Source organism: Pygoscelis adeliae, unplaced genomic scaffold (assembly GCF_000699105.1).
Source record: "Pygoscelis adeliae isolate BGI_AS28 unplaced genomic scaffold, ASM69910v1 Scaffold342, whole genome shotgun sequence".
Lineage (NCBI taxonomy): Eukaryota > Metazoa > Chordata > Aves > Sphenisciformes > Spheniscidae > Pygoscelis > Pygoscelis adeliae.
In genome coordinates this window covers 99,858-124,224 of record NW_008824437.1, presented here as the reverse complement: position 1 = coordinate 124,224, position 24,367 = coordinate 99,858, and the positions used below count along the sequence as shown (strand labels likewise).

General features: G+C 37.6%; 1 protein-coding gene across 1 annotated transcript in view; it reads right to left on the bottom strand.

The window, feature by feature from the left end:
* The window catches only part of LOC103914317 (trafficking protein particle complex subunit 9-like), a gene marked incomplete at its 5' end in the record, with an annotated part of 462,978 nt that overhangs the window by 341,136 nt on the left and 97,475 nt on the right, over positions 1-24,367 (bottom strand). The window contains one exon of the mRNA XM_009320933.1: positions 6,266-6,408. Coding sequence (XP_009319208.1) covers positions 6,266-6,408 — 143 coding nt within the window. The remainder of the gene's footprint in view (positions 1-6,265; positions 6,409-24,367) is intronic.

Genomic DNA, 24,367 nt, shown 5'->3' with positions numbered 1-24,367 from the left:
CTTGTATGATATGTAAATATATAATGATCAGGATTTCCAACCCAAACCTGACACTGCTGAAGTGGCTGTATTGCAATTTATTGTAGTGAAAATGTGGGCAACCCTGGAAACTTGAATGGAAATTCTGAAAATTATGTCTGCTTTCACTAAGACCCAAAGTTCTACCCACCAACCTGAGGATCTCCTGAGAACCCTCAACATAGTCAAGATTGGTTTTTTTCAGTCTCCAAACACTTGGTGAAACCACATTGGAAAAACTGGATCCTACCATTAAATACAAAACAATGAAAGGTCTTAGACTAGGGAGCATGCTGCGGGCTTTATTATGAACTGATACCTTCTTTACAAAGTTAAAATATTTCATTAATGATATACATTAATGGTACAAAGGAAAATTAACTTGAACCTACAGTTAGATGAACTGACACTTTGAATTTAACAGTGTCAGACCTGCTGCAGTTCCTTTTTTTTTTCTCCGACTCAGTTACAAGAACAGAGTCTAAGCCTCTGCACTTGCTAAAAGAGATCTGCAGCTGATTTCTTGTCAGCTGTAAGGTGGTTTTAAGATAGGAAGAAAACTCCGCTGCCTCAAAAAAATTAAAAAATTTACCTTGTTCATCATCTTGAGTTTGTAGAATTTACAGGTAAGAATATTCTTACATATCTGGCTTCTGAACTTTGCCCAAAAGTGAAGGCAGCATCCCTGCTGCACTGTGGATTGACTTTATCTACAAATTCAGACCATCTCACCACCTTTGAAATAAGCAAGACCAAGATTTTCCAACCTTTGGAGACGGCTCTTATTTAAGACACTTTTATACTGATGGCATAATGGCAAGGGACACAAGGAGACCAACAGGCACCTTACAGCATGCAGAGCACGCCTTACTTGAATTTTTACCAAACGTGGAGTGAAGCAGTATTTTTTCTGGCATTTTTTTCATGCTCTCTGCTGTTTGATAAAGGCAATAAGGAAGGACATTCAGTGCCCGCCAAAACTGGCAGACAATGCCTTTGAGAGAATCAACACGTATAAAGGAGATAGTTCAAGACAATCTAGCTAGCACAAGCTTCAACGGAAGACTTTCTTAGAGTTAACAGTATGTCAAAATGAAGAGGTGTATCACATGAAACTATCAACAGAATGTTTCCCTTACACTGAACCGTTAGCATCAGATCTCTGCTGGCAGTCTAAGATCAGATCATCGGATCTCTGCTGGCAGTCTATAATCTGCTGGTAACTGAACTGCTTTGAGGCCTGGAATCGCACCAGTAGTTTTGGGGCTAAGACATGATAAGGAATCAATTAACATGGTATGCTCGATTACAGATGACAATGAATACAATTTAACTCTACAGATTTATCTGCATTTTATGGTAAATAAAGAGTCAAGCAGGTAGATCCCTGAAGCCCTTTAAGACTTCAGTGATCTGCAGGTCACTGAGCTGTAGGTCAGATTGGGAAAACTTTCAACATTAACTCATTATCTCTTATACCCTATATCTGGGCTGCTTTAAACACCTACATTCTTGATTGTCCTGTGATGCACAACCATCTCCAGGCAAGCACAAACAAGCAGAATCAAGGATTACAGGTAACATGATCAGAGGCAAACAATTTCCCAGCACAAGGCTGTTCTGCCAGTCTTTTCGGATGCAGGTAGCTGAGTGAGCATAGGTTGATATACCCAGTGAAAAACCTCAGAGCAGATTACGTCCGTTTACTGACAGAACATCATCTCTTCCGACAGCAGAGCTGCTATCTGAATCAGAATTAGGCAACAGATTAGGCACTGCAGCATGTTAAGGGCTGCATCAAGCTAACCACAGACGCCTCTACAGACGAGCACAGACAAAAGGTTAAAAGGACCTCTTGTCAGGATTAAACACACCTTAAGACATACTGAAGATGCAGTTAATGAAACTTCTCGCTATAAAGCAGAAACCTGTGCATGAATGGAAGACATCATTTTGGCTAGATATTTAGAAAAACAAAAAACCAAACCAAAATCCCCAGCTGTTTCAGTGATAATTCCCATGCATATTTGCTCAAGCAACTAAATAAAAGAAATACCAATTACATTGGGAAGATTTTAACATAAACCACACTTTTTATGTTACAACTGGGGAGAGGGGAGTGATTTCATTAACATTTTTCCTGTTGTTTTCAGTAAATGTCCAGTTTTTTATTTTGCTTTGACTTTTTAAGCCCAGCAGCTAGTAAGCTATTGTTTCTTACTTTTGTGGAGGTAAAATGTAAAATAAAACCAGCAAAAACATAAAAGAAAGGGAAAAAATTGAATCCAGAAAATGAAAGCAATGATAACTTTCATTCTGAAATGACAGCTGAGAAAGTAAATTATAAAACAGTTTCTCATAATGACTAAACAAAAATAGCTCAGTGCCTCAGACAGAATTTAAGCAATGAAATCTCTAGCTGTAAATCAAAAGGAAATCAGATTCAAGACTTGAACAGAGCAAGTAAAAGTACAAAATTTGACTTATAATTTGCTGTCATTGAATCTCAGATATTGGCAGAGATGATCAACAGTCAAAAAACAAACTTTGTTTCATTTAGTGGCAAATATTTATCTTTAGTAGATTGGAAGATGACATATTTCTGCTATTTTTTACTCTAAAACATAATATCGAATGACACATGACTTCTGATGGAGAATCAACACGGGGAAGCACAGGAGTAAAGGAATGCTGCTACTGATCACTAAAGCTAATAGTATAGAACAAACAGCAAGAGATAAGAAGCACTTAAAAACAAAATGCATTCATGACTTAGCATACAATACATACCTAATGTAAGAAAAAAAAGATTTGACTAGTCTTTTGACAGGTCTTGCAATAAAACATTTCTGAAAGAAATTTAAATATTACAGTATTTTCCCCCAACTCACTAAAGCTTTTTGGCACCCTAATTAAAAGCAGGCACATTTTTAACTACATCTCCAATCAGCAAATCATTTAAAATAAAGTTTACACTGACTTAAATGCTGATCGGTATGATGAACAGGCAAAGAATGAAGCAAATGCATACAATATGAGCTGAAGCACTGGGCTGAATTGGAGACACTATATATAGCACCTGCTGCTATAGGACTTGTGAAACTACACAGCTGAACAACTCAGAAACTCTACCTTTGAATTAGCGCCTCAATCTATTTTTAAAGATTTTGGGATTAAATACTTTCCTCACACAGTAAATTCCTAAGAATAGATTGACAAGGCAGGAGTAGGATAACCTTGTCTTACACAAAACACAGCCAGGAAAATCTAGCACAAAAAGCCAGCTTACCAACAAGAGAGTTTCAAATAAAAGCATCATGTTGTATTTGAAGTTTTTATGGAAGGTTCGCAGCTTCACACTCAAGCTACTCTGTGACTATAGGACAGTAATTGCAGTGAACCAAAGAGCAGTTGTGCCGTCCATTTAAAAGTATACATAGAGTACAAAGGACATTTTTGACACTGAATGAAGAGGACTATGCATGCAAATAATAAATGCCAACTGAGTATTTTAACCTCTATAATGAATCTTCTTGAAAACTATTTAAAGTAGATGCTGTGGTACTTCCAGGCTGATAGAGATTGCTTATTAAACCTTGAAAACCTTACAAAGGCCGAAGAATGTGCCATTGCAGGGATGAAACTCTGAACAACATTAATAAGGTTCCTGGGATTTTGCAAACAGCTGTTCCAGATACTGTGTTCTGACTTCGCAGGTAGCATTAGGGAGGTGATTCTGCCCCTCTACTCTGCTCTGGGGAGACCCCACCTGCAGTACTGCGTCCAGCTCTGGAGCCCTCAGCACAGGAAAGACACGGACCTGTTGGAGCAGGGCCAGAAAAATGATCAGGGGGATGGAACACCTCTCCTATGAGGACAGGCTGAGAGAGTTGGGGTTGTTCAGCCTAGAGGAGAGAAGGCTCCAGGGAGACCTTATTGCGGCCTATCAGTACTTAAAGGGGGCTTATAAGAAAGATGGGGACTTTTTAGCAGGGCCTGTTGCGACAGGACAAGGGGGAATGGCTTTAAACTAAAAGAGGGTAGATTTAGACTAGATATAAGGAAGACATTTTTTACGCTGTGGGTGGTGAAACACTGGCCCAGGTTGCCCAGAGAGGTGGTGGATGCCCCATCCCTGGAAACATTCCAGGTCAGGTTGGAGGGGGCTCTGAGCAACCTGATGTAGTTGAAGATGTCCCTGCCCACGGCAGGGGGGTTGGACTAGATGACCTTTAGAGGTCCCTTCCAACCCAAACTATTCTATGAGTCTATGATTGGATTTACTTTACTAGAGCAGTTCCTAAAAGAATAAAATTATGCCTATTATGCTACACTTTCAAGCAGCAAAATGCTTGACAAACCTGCTTACCAATAAAGCCATACAGTTTTAGGTCTCTTTTAGAACAGCTGGACACAACCTTATCATTAAAAAAAAATCAGCTTGAGACAATCTTGTTCGTCCCATTTTTAAACATTTTTTACAAAAACTATTTCAGTGTTTCGTTATCTTTGCCTAACCTAAAATCCCCTTGCTATATGCGAAGGTCATTATTTACTGTATTACCTGCTGTGAAAAACAGACACCTATCCTCTTGGCAGTGCCATTTATGTAATTGAAAACTTAAGTCCTCTATCAGTCCTCTATTCGGCTTCAGCAAGACCAAGAATTTCTTTAAATTCTTTAAAAAAGTCATATTTTATCACTCTTCTTGCTCTAGACTTTCTCCAACTTGTCCACTTTTCTTCACGTTTCTCCATGCTGGAGCCCCAAACTAGATATGGCAACTTTTCTTGCGCCTTTACTTCTTTTTTTCACAGGAACAAAAGAAACACTTCATGTTTTGCAAGCTATGTTGCTGTCCATCCATCCTTTGACATTTTTGCAATGGTATGATACTGGTGACTCATTTCTTTCCTTTGAAAATGAAATATGTTCCAAATATCTCCTAGACTTACACTCCATTCTTGCCTATCTTTGGGTTTTATTTCTGAAGTCTGTCATGAAAAAGGTCCTAGGACCAGTAGGAATCTCTTGGATCAATTAAGTTCACTCTCAACTATTAGTAGTAGTAGTATTACATAATTGCACTGAAATAATTTCAGACTTCAAACCAAACAAAATGCTTGCTCCCACTATGCACACTGGCTTTCTTTTCAATAATCCCGCTACTTTGGTAGTTGGTAGCTGATTATTACAACGGAATTTTTAATAAAAGCATATTCCCATCCAATTTGTAACAATTTTTTCTTGCGCTAACTTCATCCTTCATCTAAAAGAGTATTTCCTCCTCCTTGATATTTATACCTCAGAAGTACTTATGCACTGAAACAAAGTCCATTCTCAATCTTCTTTCTTCCCAACAAACCCAAGCTCATTTATTCATCTTTTGAATGACAGCTATTCAAAGGCCACCTCTGGAATTGCCCAAGTTTGAATACACCCCAAATATTTGAAGATTGTAGAGTATTTAGCTACTAGCATAGGTGAACTTACATTAACAAAACATTGTTGATTAAGGATCAGTAAAATCATTAACTTACAGAATTCATTTTTGCAAAAGCTGCTTTGCTTAAGCAGTACGTAAAGCAATATAAATTTGATAAAAACATACAGAATAGGAACTGTGTATTTAGCAGCAAATAAAGACAATTTTATCAAAACAAATAATTATGAAAACTTATTCTACTTAGTTGCTGATGAATTTTAGGCAATCAGATTTTAGTAATTATGGCATTTGATCACCATTACATGTTGCCATGATTTTTAAAACTCACTACAATATGTGAAACTACTCTGTGGCTTACAAGAGAAAGTAAGCACCAAAGGAGAGAATGACTACAATTTATTCCTCACATCCAAAGACAACCATTTACACAAGCATTTTGGGTAAGATTCTGTTAGACAAACACGAAACAATGTAATGCACAACATACCACAACAGCAAAGAAATATAGGAAGAAGTCATCAAATTTTACAATAAACAAGAGATTCCTGTCCCTGGTAAAACAAACCATCATGAAAAAATGTTTGAACCTCAGAAATTGTCCAATGCACATGGGTTGCTTTAATCATAGTCTGCAGTTAAAAGAGGCTAAACTCCTAAATGAGGAATTTTGAAAATTTGTTCACATAATTCTTTACCTACATGTTGATGATTATGTTGAAAGTTTCCAGCATGGTCTTTAAGTTATAGCCAATATAATAGAGACAATGAGTCAAATATACAAGAGTCAAAACAAGGCTTACCTTGTTGCTGGAAGGGTGCTGACACGTGTGAAGAAAACAGATGGCTCTACTTCTACATGAAGGCCTAGTGAAAGGTTCCTGTAATATCCTTCAACATGTCCTGGTCCACCAGAGTACTTAAAATTCAAAATGGCTTCCAGTGTCTAGAGAAATAAAAGTAAATTACTTATTAGCTATGTTTCTTTACTGTGCATTTCACAAGTTCAGTGAAATTAGACCATAGAAGTGATTTACCAACAAAGTTTCTATGCCCTCAAGAATTTGCCTTCCTAACTCATTCATTCTATTATCTCAAGAAAAAAGGCAATCTAACAAATAACTGCATCTTATGTAAACAGTTGCTTTTTTTTTCCTAATCTTTCAAAAACTAAGGAGTACAGAACAAAGTCAGCCGGACTCCCTTTATATAATTCCTCTCCATACCACATTTAACATAGAAAAAATGAAGGGCTTATTTTTGCTTAGAAGAGTTTAGGGTTTATTAAACTATATGCTCTTTCATACCCCTGAAAAATATTCACCACTTCATTACCTTCAGAATCAAATGGAAAACCTTTCAAGTTTTTGAGTGTGAACAGATAAAGATTATACAAAACAAAAAGCATACGGTCTCTTAACAAGTCACTGTAAACATACGCTCATCTCCATTAACTAACAGGTTAAAACAACACTGTTGACTGGATCTAGTGCATGAACCTTGTCTTTCTTTGATGTTCATTTTATAGAACATGATTGGTTAGCAAGTATTAAAAATAGGGATGATTCTTTAACATTAGTCTTATGCACTTATTACTCTCAGTAGTACTGAGCCTTTACTTCTGTGATGAAATTTTGGGCTCTATGTCTTTTTCCTTAATGAACAGCACGTGGGAAGCTTCCCAGCATACCAGTCCCCATGTCATCATCAGTGTTCAAGCTCAGAACAAACCTTTGACTCATCCAAAGAGACTATACACCACCTCTTCTTTCATTGTATTCCTGAAATATAATTTGCTGGAAGCAAGGTGAGAATCTGGGAAGCGTCACTGGATTCCCTTCTCAGCTCTTATTCTGGCCCCTAGTCACCTGCTATTGCCAAGTCTCAGAGCAAGGACAGAGGTAGAGACAGACAAAACAAAACAAAGCCAAAAAACCCCAAACATCAAGTCAACAACTTATCCAGGAAACCAATTATATTTATCAGATGTCATCAATCCTCAGACAGTTAAAAGTACTCTCCCTTTCAACTGAAGATCTACAAAACGTTTTATGAAACCTGTTAATTTTTTTCATAAGCTCTAAGGAACAATCTAAGGATTTTCTAACTTAGGAAAAAATTTATGTGTGATACCATTCTGTTTCTAAGTCTGGCTGAAGGAACAGAAACATGGATACAATAAATTTCTTAAAATAACCACAATCCAGTGATTTAAAGGATCCCAAAATCAAGAGTTTAATGTTTTGCTGCATGTGCATGCTTAAATGTTTTGCCTATTTCCAGCTTGCTTTTAAGTAAAGTGGGCTAACTCCAATTCCTAATTTAGGGTCATTAAAATTCATGAGAGTCACCTTATAATACAAATAAAAACCTTCACTGGACACTCTGGACACACCCGTCTACTTTGTTTATGTCAGTTCCTAATTTGTAGTTAATGAACTCAAGTTTATGTTATGTCAGGAAAGCTAATCAATATTAAACACAAAAATAAAAAAGTGCAAACCCATTCAAAACATACTTCATTCTAATTAACCAGCTGGACTATTTAATAAAAATCAGAGCTAAACTCCACAAGCACAGGGATCTGACACTACTTACATCGTAAAGTGAGAACGGACTTAAATTTCACTTAGGTAATCTGTGAAAACTCTAGCTATGTATGTTCTGTATTATTGCTGTAACTCTCAGTATCCTGCTTGGGAAAGCTACTGTGGTGTGGATCCATGCTTCATTCTACGTAGGACCATGGCACAAGGCTGCCTTATTAAGCCCAGTCCCATATAATTACAGGTAAACATGTAATAAATGTTAGTTTGAAAGGTCACGGAGCATTATCATTCCACATGCAAAGCCCTTCCTAACATCCAATTCCAAATGAAAAACCTCCAGAAAAAGGCTAAAAAATACAACCGTTATGCGCCGTTGATGAGCAGGAGAGTTTAAGGGCATCATCATAACCTTGGTCCTTGTTGTAGTGAGGAATTTGTCAAAGAAAACTTGCTGATGACCCTGCGTGTCCCCCACACCCCACACTAGAGAACAGGCAAAAGAAAACCTAATGGTCTTCTATTAATCTAGACAACAGGAGGACATCTCTTCTCCCCCAAAATGTACGATCTAACTGGGGACATTTAATACTGGGGATGTAAGAGATTTTGAATCTCTCTGAGAACCACAGAACACCCAAACCTATATTCTTTCTCTGGCCATGATAATTTGCAGGCTTCCTAGGAACATACACACGCACACAAAGATAAAACATCAGGCAGACTTTACATCAGGAGTGTAGACGTATGTGTAGTGGGGGAGTATGACCGAAGGAAGTAATTTTTTCAGAAGCCTTCAGGTGATCAGAGAAAGTTCTATTGCTTCGGATTCATATAATATGAACAGGATGTAAAAAAACCCCAAATTCAATCTCCTTTAAGCCCCTCTACGCACATGTACCTTGGAAAGGACTCCACATAAAATATGAAAGATTGATTTTCTATCTCTAGGATAGCAAAAAAATCCTACACGTTCATAAGCTCCAATTTAAAACAATTTACCATTTTCTTCCACAGCACCTGCAGAGCATGGTCCAAATGCCACAGCCCCTGATTTAAATAATGTTGTATACTTACTCCAGTGGCCTTGTCAAACCTACACAAATAACAGACTGAGCTGCAGGTGCTATTCATCTTTACAAATACCAAAAGAATGTATTAGATTTCTCTAAACTGCATCACTGCAGACCAAAAAGAAATGGCAGGGTGTCGCTACGAACATACTATACGATGGCTTTGGCTTGATAGATTTAAAAGGAAGGAAGGATGGAGTACAGGGGCAGGGCAGCCAGGAAAAGAAGCCTATTGTTAACTGAACAGATCTGGAATTCAAAATATCTATGGACTAGGCGGGGGATTCTTGTTTTTAAGCAGAGTTGCATTCTGGAAACTCAATAGTAAAGATATGGATAAATTGTTTAACCTATACGATGGCTTTGGCTTGATAGATTTTTTACTACTTCATTGGTCCTTCTTTCTATTGATGAAGAAAAGAAAATGAAAGTGTTTCTGAGTGTAAGTTCCAGATGACAAGACTCTTAACCAACGGCACCAGACATTAATACCATCTACTATATTGACAAGAAATATTTTGCAGATAAACTATCAGAAAATTACCATTTTGGTTTCTCTCACGCATTTTGTCCTCAAACATATTTTCTGCATAGAGCAGGTACCAGGTTTTTTTAAAAAAACTCATGCTCTCCAGTCTGCTCATGGAAATCCTTCCCATATTCACTTTCACAACAGAATTAAAAGCAAAATTAGAAAAGAACTGCTATTTGAGTAACACTATGCCACTAATGAAAAGCAAAACATTTGGCATTAAAGTTTCCTAACTAAATGACAACAGTTAGTACTCTTCTGCCAGTCCCTCAGTGGTGACTCTGTCTGAACAGTAATACCTTTCATATACTGATTTTTAATTGCCAATTCAAACAATTATAATCTACAACTCAGATCAATTATTTCTACTGAACTACTGCTGTAGTACTTCCTACCCAGAAGTAGAGAGTAAAATCTAGAGAATTTCCATATAATTCTACAGAATATTGCTACTTACACAGAAGCTAGAACATTACTGATTGAGAACAGCTCCCCAAAAACAGCTAATGACACAAGAAACATATAAATAAGGGGGAAAGAGCAGTGATGAAGGGGATTTCTTGTGCTGGGAAGTTAAATATGGTGCTCAATCCTTTCTGTATGCTTGTTCTCAAGTAAGGAGATTGACTGACTACCAGAGTCAAGAAGCTTTACCCCAAAAAACTGTTCAAAGTTCTATGTAGCAAAGAACACTATTTTAGCTCAAAAAATTGGCTTAGACCAAGAGTATGTTACGGTAACTATAACTCAAGGATATAAGAATCCACCTGCAGAGATGTAATCATTATATGCTGTATGTAAAGGACAATAAACATTCCACAGAAGAACACAAAATTTTAGCTTAATTGAATATTAGCAACTCTCATAATTAGACTTTTAAGAAAAAATCCTTCAAGATATCAAAAACATTAAAAGAGTCATTTTCTTTTAAAAAACAGGAATGATTACTGAACAGCAACATTAGATATAATCAACAAAGAAACTACCAACAATAAGAACGATATACTCAGTAGGTGAATTAGTAGTCAGGAAACTCAAATTTATAGTGATATATTGTTAATGAGTACACAATCAATAAAATGTTCGTATTCTTTCCTCCCCACTGCTGAAAAATACTTTTGTGCATCTGAATTTTTGGTTTTGTAAAATCCACAGTTGGAAACAGTTCAGGTCAGAAGCTCCTGGGTTTAATTCTTACATCATCTATTTTGCTTAGCAGATTTGTTTGTTTATTCTTTGTTTCCTTATTCCTAAGCAATTTTACTAACAATAGCAATAACTCTGATTTTATCCCTGTGTGTATCTTGCTGCTGGAAGAACCAGACAATTCTGTTTTATAATATTTCTTCTTACAATATTGCACCACCACACATGCTGCATTTTGTGTTTCAGATAGCAAAGCAAGATTTGTCCTCAGGTTTTTTCCAAACTGGAACATTAATTTCTGAAATATTTATTATCAGTGTTTTCCATAATTAAATTAACATTTCATACTTTGTAACAAAGGCTCACATATACTGCATTTTCAGGTCTTTCCTAAATTCCCTTAGTACAGTAAAAATGACACTAAGTAGATCTCAACATTTAATACAAGATGAAATGCCAGTACTTAGCTACAGGCAGTTTGCTCCTGAGACTCTGCAGATACTGACTGCAATAACTGTGAAGAAATACCAGAATGTATCATTGCAGGCTCCCCATTAAGATATTGAAGACCAGACTAAAAATATATAAATTCAGAATATAATCTTTCCATTTTAGTTTCTGAACTGCTTATAGAAAACAGTTCTTACTAATGAGTATAATTTCTCAAGGGATTAGGGCTTGAAATTTGAAAAATAACTTATTCTAGGTGTGTAATCTTCAAATATACCTTCATTTAAAAAAAAAAAAAAAAATCAGATTACTTGCCCAACAGTAAACATGTTTTCTTCCCAAATCTCATCACGCTCCTGATCTCCTGCTTCTCACACAAATTAGCGTTAGCGGGACATGCTCCATGCATTCATGCGTGCTTAGCCATTCTTTCTGACTTTTAGTCCCTTTTCTCATTGGATGCCTTTTGTTTTCAGGTTTGGTTTTTTTTTGTTTTTCCTTAAACAGACTATAAACCCTATTTTTGTTAAATTCTCTTTCTGCCTCCCTCCTTCTTTCCTCTCCTTCTCTGACCATTCCACTCCCATATTCAACTCTGATGGGCAGTGATATTCATCAGTAATAAAGAGAAATAAAAATGTACTAGTTCATCAGTTCCATCTCGCAAAAGGCACCAGAGATCCTCTCTCTACAAAATTAACTTCCTAATTTCTTCTATTGGGTGCCATGCTTAAATTCTTTTAAGAGCTTTGAGGATTGTGTAATAAATCAGGGATCAGGAATTTCAGCTGCCTAAGTGTAACTAATTAAATTATCTGGCAGTAACAAAGAGAAAATGGTTTCTCAAATTAACCACACACTTTTCAGCAGCAGCAGGTAACCCTGGCAATAAATATGCTAGTAACAGCAAAGAGATGGCCAGCCGAATGCGTGCTCAGAGTGCCAGCATTGCTGACGCAGATGGCGTTCCACAGCCTTGGCTCCGTGAGTGCAGCAGCGATGCAGTGCTGGTGGCATCTCCTGGCCTCTGCCCTTCCATAGCTTCCTCGCTGCTTCTGGGCCGTGAGGCTGAGCTCTCCTCAGGGCTGCGTACTCACACCGCCCCGCAGGGCCTCTGTGATGCTTCAGGCTGCAGACCATGGCTCCAAATGGTACATTCAAGCCCTCTTTTGCTCCTTGCTGCCTCAGGCCAGTCCTACTCACTCACCTTCATTCACGCTGAGAAGCTGCGTGGTTTACCCCCATCCGCACAGCACACAGTTATCACAGAGTGGGGTAGATTTTTTTTGCCCTAGTTAGTTAGACTAAATTTTTTATCCTTCTTTCTATATGTGGCTCTATACCTCAATTTCCCATCTTTACTATCAAAATTACCTGGCCTAGGCATTACTGGACCAAACCCAAAAAGGTCCAGTCTTGGAGACTGCAAGCTTTCGAATCCAAGCACGTGGGATATGCTGCTCCAGCAACACAGTTCATACAGAAATGCAGTACATTGAACACAGTTGAGTCTTTTTTCAGGGAAAGACCAGAATGTGGGCATTGGGAGGGAAATGGAGATGCCTACGCAGCTGAAACCAAGGAAGATGGGACTCAAATACTTCAAGCTTCCAGTCCTTGGACCAATTTGTGAATGCAGAGACTGTGTCTATGCTTAGAGTTGTTCTCATGAAAAAATTCAGTCCTGGCATTTAGAAATGCACACAACTCTGCCTATGTATTGATTTGGCTATCAAAACTAATTTAAATTAGCACTTTCTTGAGCTTTAATTTACAATAGTCTAACAAAAGACAAATACTTGTGATTTTTGCTTCCTTCTCCCATCGGGTCTACAGTCCATGATTTCACAGGGTAACCTGGCAAAGGATAAAGTCTGTACAAAAATCAGGCTTAAAGGATAAAGTCTGTATAAAAAAATAAGGCTTAAGAGCAGCGTTGGGAGAAGCAACAGGTGCCCTTATGTACATAAGCTGAATATCCTCCTGCCCACTTGTTCGCAGGAGGATAAAAGAAAAAAACATACAACCCCACACCACTAAAGAGGAAAAGCAGAGAAACTGCTGACTAGTTAGAGATTCTGTAGTTCTCCTTGGGAGGACAAAAATCTCCACTCTAATAGAAAAAAACCTCCAATCAAATGTCATTAGCATCATGTTTCTATTACTCCCTGTTGATGAGAGCTAAGCAAAGAACAGCATTACTGAAATCTGAATGCTCTCACGACATACTTTATGGTTTCTGAGATACACGTTTCTTCGCATTGACTCTTTGGACTGGTCTCTTACTGCAAAACTCAGACCACAGGGATTTGGATGCCGGTATCTTCAGCATCATGAAGATCGTTCTTCCTTTCATGAAGAACCTATCATTCCCTCCAACACTTAGACCTTCCTTTATTTGAAATCCTGGTATTGAAAGGACATTTGGGAGGAGAAGTGGAGTATGCCGTTTGTGATAAAGAGAGCACCAAGCCTTTACTTCACAAGGTTTATTTCGAGCTGAGTATTATTCCAAAACTGAAAATAATTTAGTCTTTGCAGAAAGATCTATTCATTGCTCGCTCTCTCTCACTGGAGAATATTAATCTTTTCACTTACGGCTAACCTGTCTGATTTTCTGATACAGAAAATATACTTTAGGTTTTCTGTATTTTTATAAATGACACAACAACTCTCTTTTTTCTTTTTTTAGCTAAAAAATAAATTCTGTATTTTTAAGGAGAAATTAAACAGCCAAGAAAGGACAGAAAGTACCTATCCATTTCTCTGAATGCAAATCATGAAGCAAATCTAAATCTACTGGAATACTTAATTGATCAAGGTAGAATTCCTAATTTTCCCCAAATAGGAAAAGGAGACTCTCCCAGTAGATATTGTTCCTTAAAGCACCAAACAGTATAGTAATTGACAGCAAGAGCCCTGATACATGCATTATAAAAAGGATATGCATATGTAATCATCTTGTAGTGCATATGTAATCATCCTCTAAGACCGAACTGCAGCAAGCATTCTCCATACTAATTTTTTTCCTCTGTATTCCATTAAAAATATACATGGCAACTACAAAAGCTATGATAAAATTCTTAATAACTGATTAAGCTATGAAACAAATTGTGCCACTGCAGTAATTTTTATGTACAAATACAAACAAAGCCCACACTGTTATTCCTGTTAAACTATTTAATCAGTCTAAAGCAAAATTAAATATAACTTTTAGCACATGTGTTAATCAGGTGAATTTACACAACCAGTCTGCTGAACAAGGTGCCTGCTGTGTTCATGCTCTGGTGCAGTTTTACTCAAGTACACCTACTGCATACACACCGACTTTCAGTAGCAATTTCTGCAGCACACCAATGTTTATCTAGCTCATCCATCTACATTTATGTCTAGTTAAGCCCCTGAACAATGAAACTGCTGCATCCCTTTGTAAAAATAGCACAATGGCAATGACAAGTAGCTGAAGCTAAATATAGCTCCGCAGGCATATGCCAGGAATTAAATAGTACACTTTACCCTTCCCCAGTCCTAAATCAGTAAGCTTCAACAAGGAACCTCTAGTGAATACACACAGGAGCTCAATAAATCCCCCTTAAGCTTACAAGGCATATTCTGAATCTGTGCTAGCTAAAAATAGCCGTGTTTATAATGAGAATGGAGATGTGAGCAGAAAGGGTTGTCTTCACCGAAAGGGTTGTCAAGCACTGGAACAGGCTGCCCAGGGAAGTGGTTGAGTCACCGTCCCTGGAGGTATTTAAAAGACATGTAGATGTGGTGCTTAGGGACATGGTTTAGTGGTGGACTTGGCAGTGTTAGGTTAACGGTTGGACTGGATGATCTTAAAGGTCTTTTCCAACCTAAAGAATTCTATGATTCTATATTAAGTTTAAAGGCAGGCATGCTATAGTCATTCCGCATTAATGGTGTGAATCAAAGGTCATTCTAACAAACAGATAAAATACGATATACAGCAATCTTTTACTGAAGAGCATTCATCTTGCATTAAACTCTGCACTTGCTAATTGGCTATTTCAGCCACACATTCACAAGTTATTCTGTGTGCATTTTTTATCTAGAACACAAGTTGTTACTTCCAAAAGACAGGAGAAAGATAGGAGTATACCGCATTATTCCTCTGGACAGTATTCCCTCCTAGAGTTCAATTCCCCTCTGGAAATATTCAGGAAATATAATACATAATTCTTCTTGTAATATTAATCACAGAATTCTGCTTTCTTTAATTAAAGGCAAATTGCACCCAGGCCTCCAGGGCAGTACTATTGCAGCCGAACACCCAAGTGGCTGATGCATGCTCTTAACTGCCTCAAAGGTTTTACCTCCGTCAACTTAGATACAAGCACTGCTGACCGTCAGCAGTCACTTTCCAGACAAAGAAGGAATAGTCACATGCATTCCCCTACGGGTGTATGATCTCACACAGGTCCAAGACCATCACCATTACTCAAGCAAGCAAAATCTAGAGTTTCTATTTTACAGCACACAAATCCATCCCATACAAAGGGCACACAAAAAGTACAAATGGTTTCCTGAAGATGTCAAATCTTGTTGGGTTGATGGTTGGACTCGATGATCTTGGAGGTCTCTTCCAACCTTTAATGATTCTATGATTCTATGATTCTATAAATCCATTCACTGTTCAAAATGGCCTCCTGAAGAACCCAGCTCCATTCACTATTCGTATACTTTTTATTCATAATATCGCTGTATTGTACTCTAAACAAAAATGATACTCACACCCTCAAAGGACAAAACAAATCCTCCTCTGCAATAGCTGAAGTACCTTAAAAAGAAATAATGCATCCAGCAAATCAGAAAAAAATCGACTAATAACAAATAAAAGATCCTTGAAACTCAGTGATCAGATTTTTACGTGAGAGCTCTTTGGTATTCTTCTGTTAAACAATCCTCATTTTTTTCAGGAATTCCTGTGATTAGGAGGGATAAGCCCAATTAAGTGATTGTTCAAAAGTAGGAGCAAGTGAAGAAAGAGGTTTTAAAACAGGAATGTTTGAACAACTTAATCAATAGATCTGTTTATTCAGCATAGCCATTAACATATAAATATGGGAGACTGAGTACTTCAGATTTTTCAGCTGCTACTTGGGTTGGAAATAGAGGCTCTAGTAGCACAATCATTTTCAAAATCAGTAAAGTTATTGAGCTAAATTTATCACTGATTTAATGAGTTTTATATGGAATGAATATTGCAAATTCCTACTCCTTAATTTGATGATAAAAACTAACACAATAAAAAAATAGTGAAATTAGTTTTCCGGGATTAACGCTTCAGAAATTAAATTTGTTCTATAGTTTTGCCAGAAATCAGGTCCTAGAGTTGCAGAACAGCGATGCTTTCCATTCTAATGTATCTGCTTTCTTTCACTGGGCATGCTATCTGAAAGCTAATATGCCAAGCAACCAAGCATTCACTCACATTATTAAGAGAACTGTATGTTTTAATAAACTCACTATGTGATTTCCTCAAATGTTTTTCCTCAACATAGGGAATTTGGACTTAGCTCTTCAGTAAACACAAGAAGATAATTGCAGATATGAAACAGAAGTACAGATGACACTAAAATTCATTTCCTCTCTTCACTGATCCCATTTTGCCGTCATTCAGCCAGGTAAACACGGTCCATGCCAAGAGACTCCAGCACTGTTGTCCGCTCCAAGTCCTACCTGCACTAAGGATTCCTGAAGGCTGAGAATACACTTAAAATTCTGTGATGTAACAACGAAAATAGACAAATTTTACAAAGGCAAAGGTCTTAAAGCAGACAAAAGGCATCACAAAATGTTTTATCAGAAATATAGCGTACATCGGACTAGTCTGCAATATGCTGTTATTATTGATTTCTGAGCATGATCTCGTAATTCGGACAACACTTGGACCATCACTGTTTTCAAGCTGCCACTACTTACACATCTGTATTCTTCACATAGATCAATTATGCTCTAAAAGTAACAGAACAGCCTATAAAAGTAACATTTTAAAAAAGGCTTAATGTGTTGTTACTTTTGGTTTTTCCCCCTCCAACAAAATACATTCTCAAAAGTCAACTGGAGGTCATTACTATTACATCATAACTCACCATTAACAAGAGAATTCATCAACAGATTCAGAAATAAAATTTCAGCAAAAAACTCTTTCTTGTGTGACCACTTTACTCTCTAGGGATCCCCAGTGGTGAACTGACCGAAACAAATTATTAAATTCAAAAAATTTTTGCACAATTTTTGCACACATTTCATATACAAATACAAATACATACATATTCAAGGAGCGTCTGGACAACACTTTTAGTCATATGGTTCAGTTTCAGGTAGTCCTGCAAGGAGCAGGGAGCTGGACTCGATGATCCTTATGGGTCCCTTCCAGCCTGAGATATTCTATCATTCTATGAAATATTATAGATATATAAATAGATATAAGGTACTGGTGCCTGATCTGTAAATCGCTATTTTGATTTTATTAGGGATGCTAACTTGATTTCCAATCTAAGTGGTTAGCACACATTTAAAAGGATTACAAATGCTTATTTAAAAAACACACTGAGTCAGCTCATTCAGAGAACTTCATAAATATGCAGCAGGAAACTCCCAAACAGTGACTCATAACTTCAGAGGTTTAAAACAAATAATCATGAATTTTCCAACTGTTACTCATACTTGAATAAATCCTAAGACAAAACCATCCTGCTTCTGTGAATTCCACTTGACCATCCATTAAGTTCTACAGAAATAAGAGCACTATGGGAAAAAACAACCAAAATCAGATAACTGGGAAGAGTGCTAATTCTTAGCAGCTTATATAGAAAAACTATTTCATATAAACATACATTGAACAATAATTCTTTCCCTTACAACTGATGCGTGGGTGGATTTTGTCTTCACCTTGTTTAAGAATGACTGACTGATTCGGGAAAACAAACAAACAAACAAACACCCAACTTTGACAACTTGTTTTTACCTAGAGAAAAGAAAAATGAGACCTCATCAGAGAACATGCAACAATCTCAAAGTTTCTTCTCCATAGAACTCTATTTGTGTATATCTATTAAAAGTTCCAACTCAATAATCCTGTCGTGTTCCTGGTTAGACAATGCACTGACATCCTCTAGCTACCTCTTCTTACAGAATTATGATATTTAGAATACATGTTTTATGGCTTACTGCTAAATATCATCATAATGCTCCTATTTGTCTTGAAATGAAGAAAAGTATTCTTTTAAATTTTAACAGCCTTAAAAATACGCCGTAACTGTAAATGTAGTGATTTCTGTAAAATGAACAAGAAGAATGCCTTATAAACTCATTTTTGCAAATCTTAGTAAATTACTGGCTTTTTTGGTAGACACTTTAGTAATCATTTCACCAAAAGGCAAGCTAATGTATGCACAATGTAAAAACCATATAAATGCAAATTAATATAATCACGATAACAAAAATTGAAACATCTATCCATCCCATTTGTCACTCAAATGACAAAACTACTGCATGAGACACAATGAAATGCACAGGGATTAATTTTAAAGAAAAGGGTTAGACACCTTCCCATACTTCTGAAAATGTACAAAACATATCTGATAGCCTAAAGAAGGATATTCTAACTAACCACTGACTAAAGCCTATTTTGAGCAGTCCTGTGAAAGCAAACTAAGTCCACGGGACTCAAAGAGGGTGCCATGTGTGGAACTGAATAGAGCCCTGACCCGCTCCATCCTGTGCTACGTACTCACTTCCCACAGCAAACCAGGACACTCTGCTTGGTGCACTTGCATGGAAGGAGGCCGCCTACTTCCCAGTTACTGCAGCAACACTGGCTAAAAGTCCGGAATAATTTTTGGCATGATCCCATTTGATTACGCAATAGTCAATTGTCAAAAGAAATCCAGTATCCTATTCTTGGAAAATCTTTATGGAATACAAAGTTTTGAGACAAAAAAGAGACGCACAAAAAAAGGGCAATTAAAAGAATTATGATAGAATGCTGATTTTGTTTTTTTATTCAAATTGATTCAACCTGAATGATGGTGCTCTGCTTCATTCAAAACCACATCAAATTTTTTCTCTTTAGTTTGTTGGGGGGTTTTGGTGTGTTTTTTTTAAAAGACAGGAGTAATTACACGAAAATTAATTTGGTTATTTAAGGTATCAAAATACATAATTTCAGCCATTCAGAAGTCCTCCTATGCCCGCTTCCACTTTTTTTAAGCTAAATGATTAAAATCAGGTGATGATTCAACTTCTTATTTGCTAAAAAATGTGTTCCCTTCGATTCACAGACTCATTCTTTTTAGTTACGTACCAGAAGAAATTATGAACACTGAGTATTACACATCCGTGTTCTATTACACATAGGTTTTTACTGAATACAATTAGGAGCTGTAACATTTAAAAGTCAAGAACTGTTTACCAATAAATTTGTATTACACTGTCTTTAATAGAAGACAAATAGTAGTCAAAACTTGCTTTCAAAGTCAAGCAACAATGAAGCATAAATGGTTGACTACATATTCTTGCATCTATATGACAAGTGTCACACCCTGCTTTAAAAAAATAAGATTATAAAGAATCAAGTGTTCTTGTCCATCTCTAACTTTTTAATTTTATCACAACAAATGGTAAACAATCTGTTTGGCAACTTATGATCTATTTTTACCAGGTAACATGAGGGTAACTTTTTCCTATTGAAATAAAGACACATAAGGACTCAGTTTAAATATATAAGCCTGGCAGCTTTAATATAGGAAAAGTGTAAATTACTCCTAAGGACTCTGCTTGAGGGTTGATTTGTAATTGTTTGCCTAAGACAACCTATCTGCTTTCAACCCGTATCAGAGAAAAGCTACATGGATTTAAAAAAGGAAATTAACTTTTCCAAAGCAGACAAGAAATCCAAATGAGTTCTGAAAAATGCGAATTATTAGAGTTATATGTAATATTTTAAATATTTGGTATTAAAATTGTGCCAAGGTAACTGCAGTAGGCCCAAAATGTTAAAAAGAAAATATCCAGGTTTAAAATACCACAGGATAAAATTAACCACAAAATTATGATGGGACCTCAAGTCAGCCAAAACTTTGAGATAGATTTATCTAGACTTCTCTCTCCTAAAAGCCTCTCTTTCCACCTTTTAGAAGTTACAATTTTCTGAGAGGTCAATCTCCTAAAAAAAAAAAAAAAAAGAGACAGAATTTTAAAAGCTTTGTAAATAAGCTCCCCCTGCCTACTATATTCTTTCACATTTTCTATCAGTCCACCTTGGTGACTTCGTGTGAACTCTGCACAATCCACTGTTGGTCTTTATGGGTGCATTTTCAGGATTTGGTTTGTCTGGATCAGGAAGATCCTTTTGTGGTCAATCTCCTACTTGTTCTTATTTACTCAGTCTTTGTTCACATTGTGGAGTGGTCTTGAAGCATACAAACTTATTTCAGGGTGAATTATGAAGGGCTGCATTAGGAAATATCGCCAGCAGGTCAAGGGAGGTGATCTTTCCCCTATACTCAGCACTGCTGAGACCCTCAGGAGTGCTGTGTCCAGTGCTGGGCTCCCCAGTACTGGAGAGATATGGGCATACTGGAGCAAGTCCACCCCAGGGTCATGAAGATGACTGAGGAATTTGAGCATCCATCATACGAGGAGAGGCTGAGAGAGCTTGGAGTGTTCTGCTGAAGAAGAGGAGGCTCAGGGAGATCTTATCCATGTGTATAAATACCCAATGGGAGGGACCAAAGAAGATGGAGCCAGGCTTTTCTCAGTGAGTTCCACTGGAAGGACTAGAGGCAATGGGCACAAATGAAATACAGAAGATTCCCTATAATCATAAGGAAGAGCTTTAGCGTTGTTAGCATAGGCAAATGCTAGAACAGGTTGCCCGAAGAGCTTGTGAAGTGCCCATCTTTGCAGATACTAAAAATCTGACTGGACATGGCCCTGAGTAACCTGCTCTAGCTGACCATGCTTTGACCAGGTTTGTTGAACCAGACCATCTCCAGAGATCCCTTCCAACAGAAATGATTCTGTGATACTAAATTGGAAGGTGTACTTCATCCGCTACTAGGCATTCAAGTCCATAATACCAGATTAGAGACAGTCTAAAATAAAATCCCCCATCCCTCCTCAAAAGCATTGGTACCACAGACATCCTATCCTTAGCAGCAACTGTTTCACTTTAAAAATCTGCATTTTTTGGCCACATTACTTACTAATGTAGATACGGTCCATTCTGTCACCAGAGAGAGCTGATGATCCGATTCTTGCTATTCACATGAGTCTCCCTGGCTGCTGACGTCTAGGCTTCCTGACGGCAGAGCTCCCATCCTTTCAGCCATTCCTTTTTTCCCTTTCTCACCCCTCACTTGCAAAACTTCTTTCCCTCTCAAGCCTTCTGACCCGCTTCCCCGAAGGGAAAAATCTCTTCCCCTCCAGAAGGTTCAGAACAACTCAGCACGCAGCAGCCAGGACACAGCAAGGAGGGACCTTCTAGCCTTCTCTGCTGCCCAGCCATACCCTTGTAGAGCAACATAGCCTACAGCTACTCTTACCTGAATACATTTGTGCTGGGTTGTATAACACAGGTGAATGACTATGCCTTTTTAAGTATTATAATCGACAGGTGCTCCCACCTCACCACTTTACACTGAGAAAGTACCATGGACAACACGCACCATTCTAAATATACCCTCAATTAATAAAAATAAATCGTTCATGTCCTCAGGCATTGCAGTGTAGCATCTGTGCTTGATTTATGGCCTCCATGTCCATCACTGCCTTTTGCTTCTCTGCTCTTCTTTAGTTGGCTTCATTAGAGCACCTGTTCAAGCAGAAGAACTCACAAGCCTTTGTCAGCATACAGCAGTCTGCAGGTCAGGCTTTAGCCATCTGTTTCACTGACCATAAGCCTCTAATATTTTGAGGGAAAAATACAAGAAATAGATTTTTTTAAAGTTTATTTCTTAATTTTGCTCCAGTTTAATTCTTTCCAATTAAATGAGATAAAGGAAGAGATCCAAGGATAAGACGAGAAAGTGTTCGAGTAAGATTATATAAAAACATAGTACATACAGCTAGACAGCATTTCAATGTGTTTCTCATTTTAATATTTCAAATCCTACAGATAGAAAAATGAGAAGGAAAAATTATAAGATGACTCTTAGAAATTTAAATAAAAATGGGGTTGCTTTTGACATACATAAATTCCACCTTTTCCATTTACAGGATTGCCACTTGTCTTGAATTTTGTCACAGGAGACTCCCAGTTTTGATAGACCTGTCATGTGCCTTGTCAAACAAGCTTGCAAAATATTGTAAAATTTGTAGAGGGAAGTATTTCTCTATCGTGGTGTGGGTATGACAGCTTTATGAATGACATCAAGAAAAAATGCTGTTCTACAGAGCAAGTATATGGCAAGTTATTATACACTACTCACCCCCTGCCCACGTTACTCAGACGTTTCAGGCTTTGCTCTCCCTTTCTCCTGCTTCATACAAATTAAATTCTTTTACTTTTTCATAAACTGGTTTAAAAAGATGAAGAAAGGCCAACACAACATACAACTTAAGCTTGGTAACTGGAGAGAGAATTATTAGGCGGTTTAGCCATTTTCTGTATAATGGAGATAATAATACAGATTTAAACAACCAAATGTGCTAGAAGGGGCTGTATGTTTTCACTGATTGTCTCAAAATTATAACACCACGTTACATGCACTCTCACATTTTGAAGTGCCTCTTTGAAATGTTTGATGTAAGAATCAATGCGTGAACATACAAACATAAAACAAAAATAAAACCTGGCTTGCACCAACAGTTCTAATACAAACCCACATCTTAAAAAGTTAATGACTACTCCATGAACGTAAAAAATAGATGCTTTTTACTTCACACCTTTTGCTTCAGAGGATCCAGCTCCTGTCTATCTCTTAGTACTTGTTAGGATGCATCTTCTTCAAAAATATTTAAGACAGTGTGTTTTTAATGCTCATTTACTCTTCTTTCTTTCAGTGACCATTATGCAGCACGTCCAATGCTTTCCCAGGTGGGCACCTGCTCACCTAAATTTACTTAACTTCACTAACATAATCTAAAAGCAGAGAGTCTTATATCATAACTAAGATAAGATTTCACCGATGATACAGTCTGCAGAGAAAAGTTGTTATGAGTTTATACTCATAGAGTGGCCACATACAGTAAGCAAAATAGGACGCCTAGAGAACAGAGCAAGCACACAAAATACCTCCCAACCCACTCTCCCAGTCACAAATAGCATGAGATACCTTGAAACAGAGGTGCATTCTATGTATTTAGTAACCCCCACTGAACCTCTCTTCTCTGATCTTGTTCAATGTTCCTCTGAATCCAGAAAAACTTTCACCATCTCCCTCCTTCAAGTGTTTCTTCACATCTTCAAAGAACTTCAGTATGTGGAGCATATGGACTGTGAAGCATTGACTTCAAAAGAAAAATAAAAAAGCCTTGTCCCCAGTATATCGGACAAACTCATGTGTCCACTAATTCTGTATTACAATTTCTATCAAAGTGTCCAATAGAGACATCAGGCTTAGCAGTATGCAGAGTCCCAGATCTGGAATTCTCAGAAAGTACTGGCATCATATTTGCCATCTATCAATCAATCCTCAAGCACAAAGATGGTTGAAAGCAGGAGGTGACAAACTACAGTTGACAACTTAACCATTACAACACTTTAGTTCACAGATGTGCTCTTGTTCACAGTAATATTAGTTTTGTTTATTAGTACCACATTATTTTCCACATAAATTTGGACCCTAATAAAATGTTTTTAGGGCACTTATGAAAGATGTCATCTTGCTTTTAATGTGCATGCCGAGATGTGCCAATGTCTTTTGCCCTCTTCTCAAGTCATTCTTGACATGCTCCAGCACCTCAATGTCCTTCTTGTAGTGAGGGGCCCAAAACTGAACACAGTATTCGAGGTGCGGCCTCACCAGCGCTGAGTACAGGGGCACGATCACTTCCCTGCTCCTGCTGGCCACACTAGTTCTGATACAGGCCAGGATGCCGTTGGCCTTCTTGGCTGCCTGGGCACACTGCCGGCTCATGTTCAGCCGGCTGTCGACCAGCACCCCCAGGTCCTTTTCTGCCCGGCAG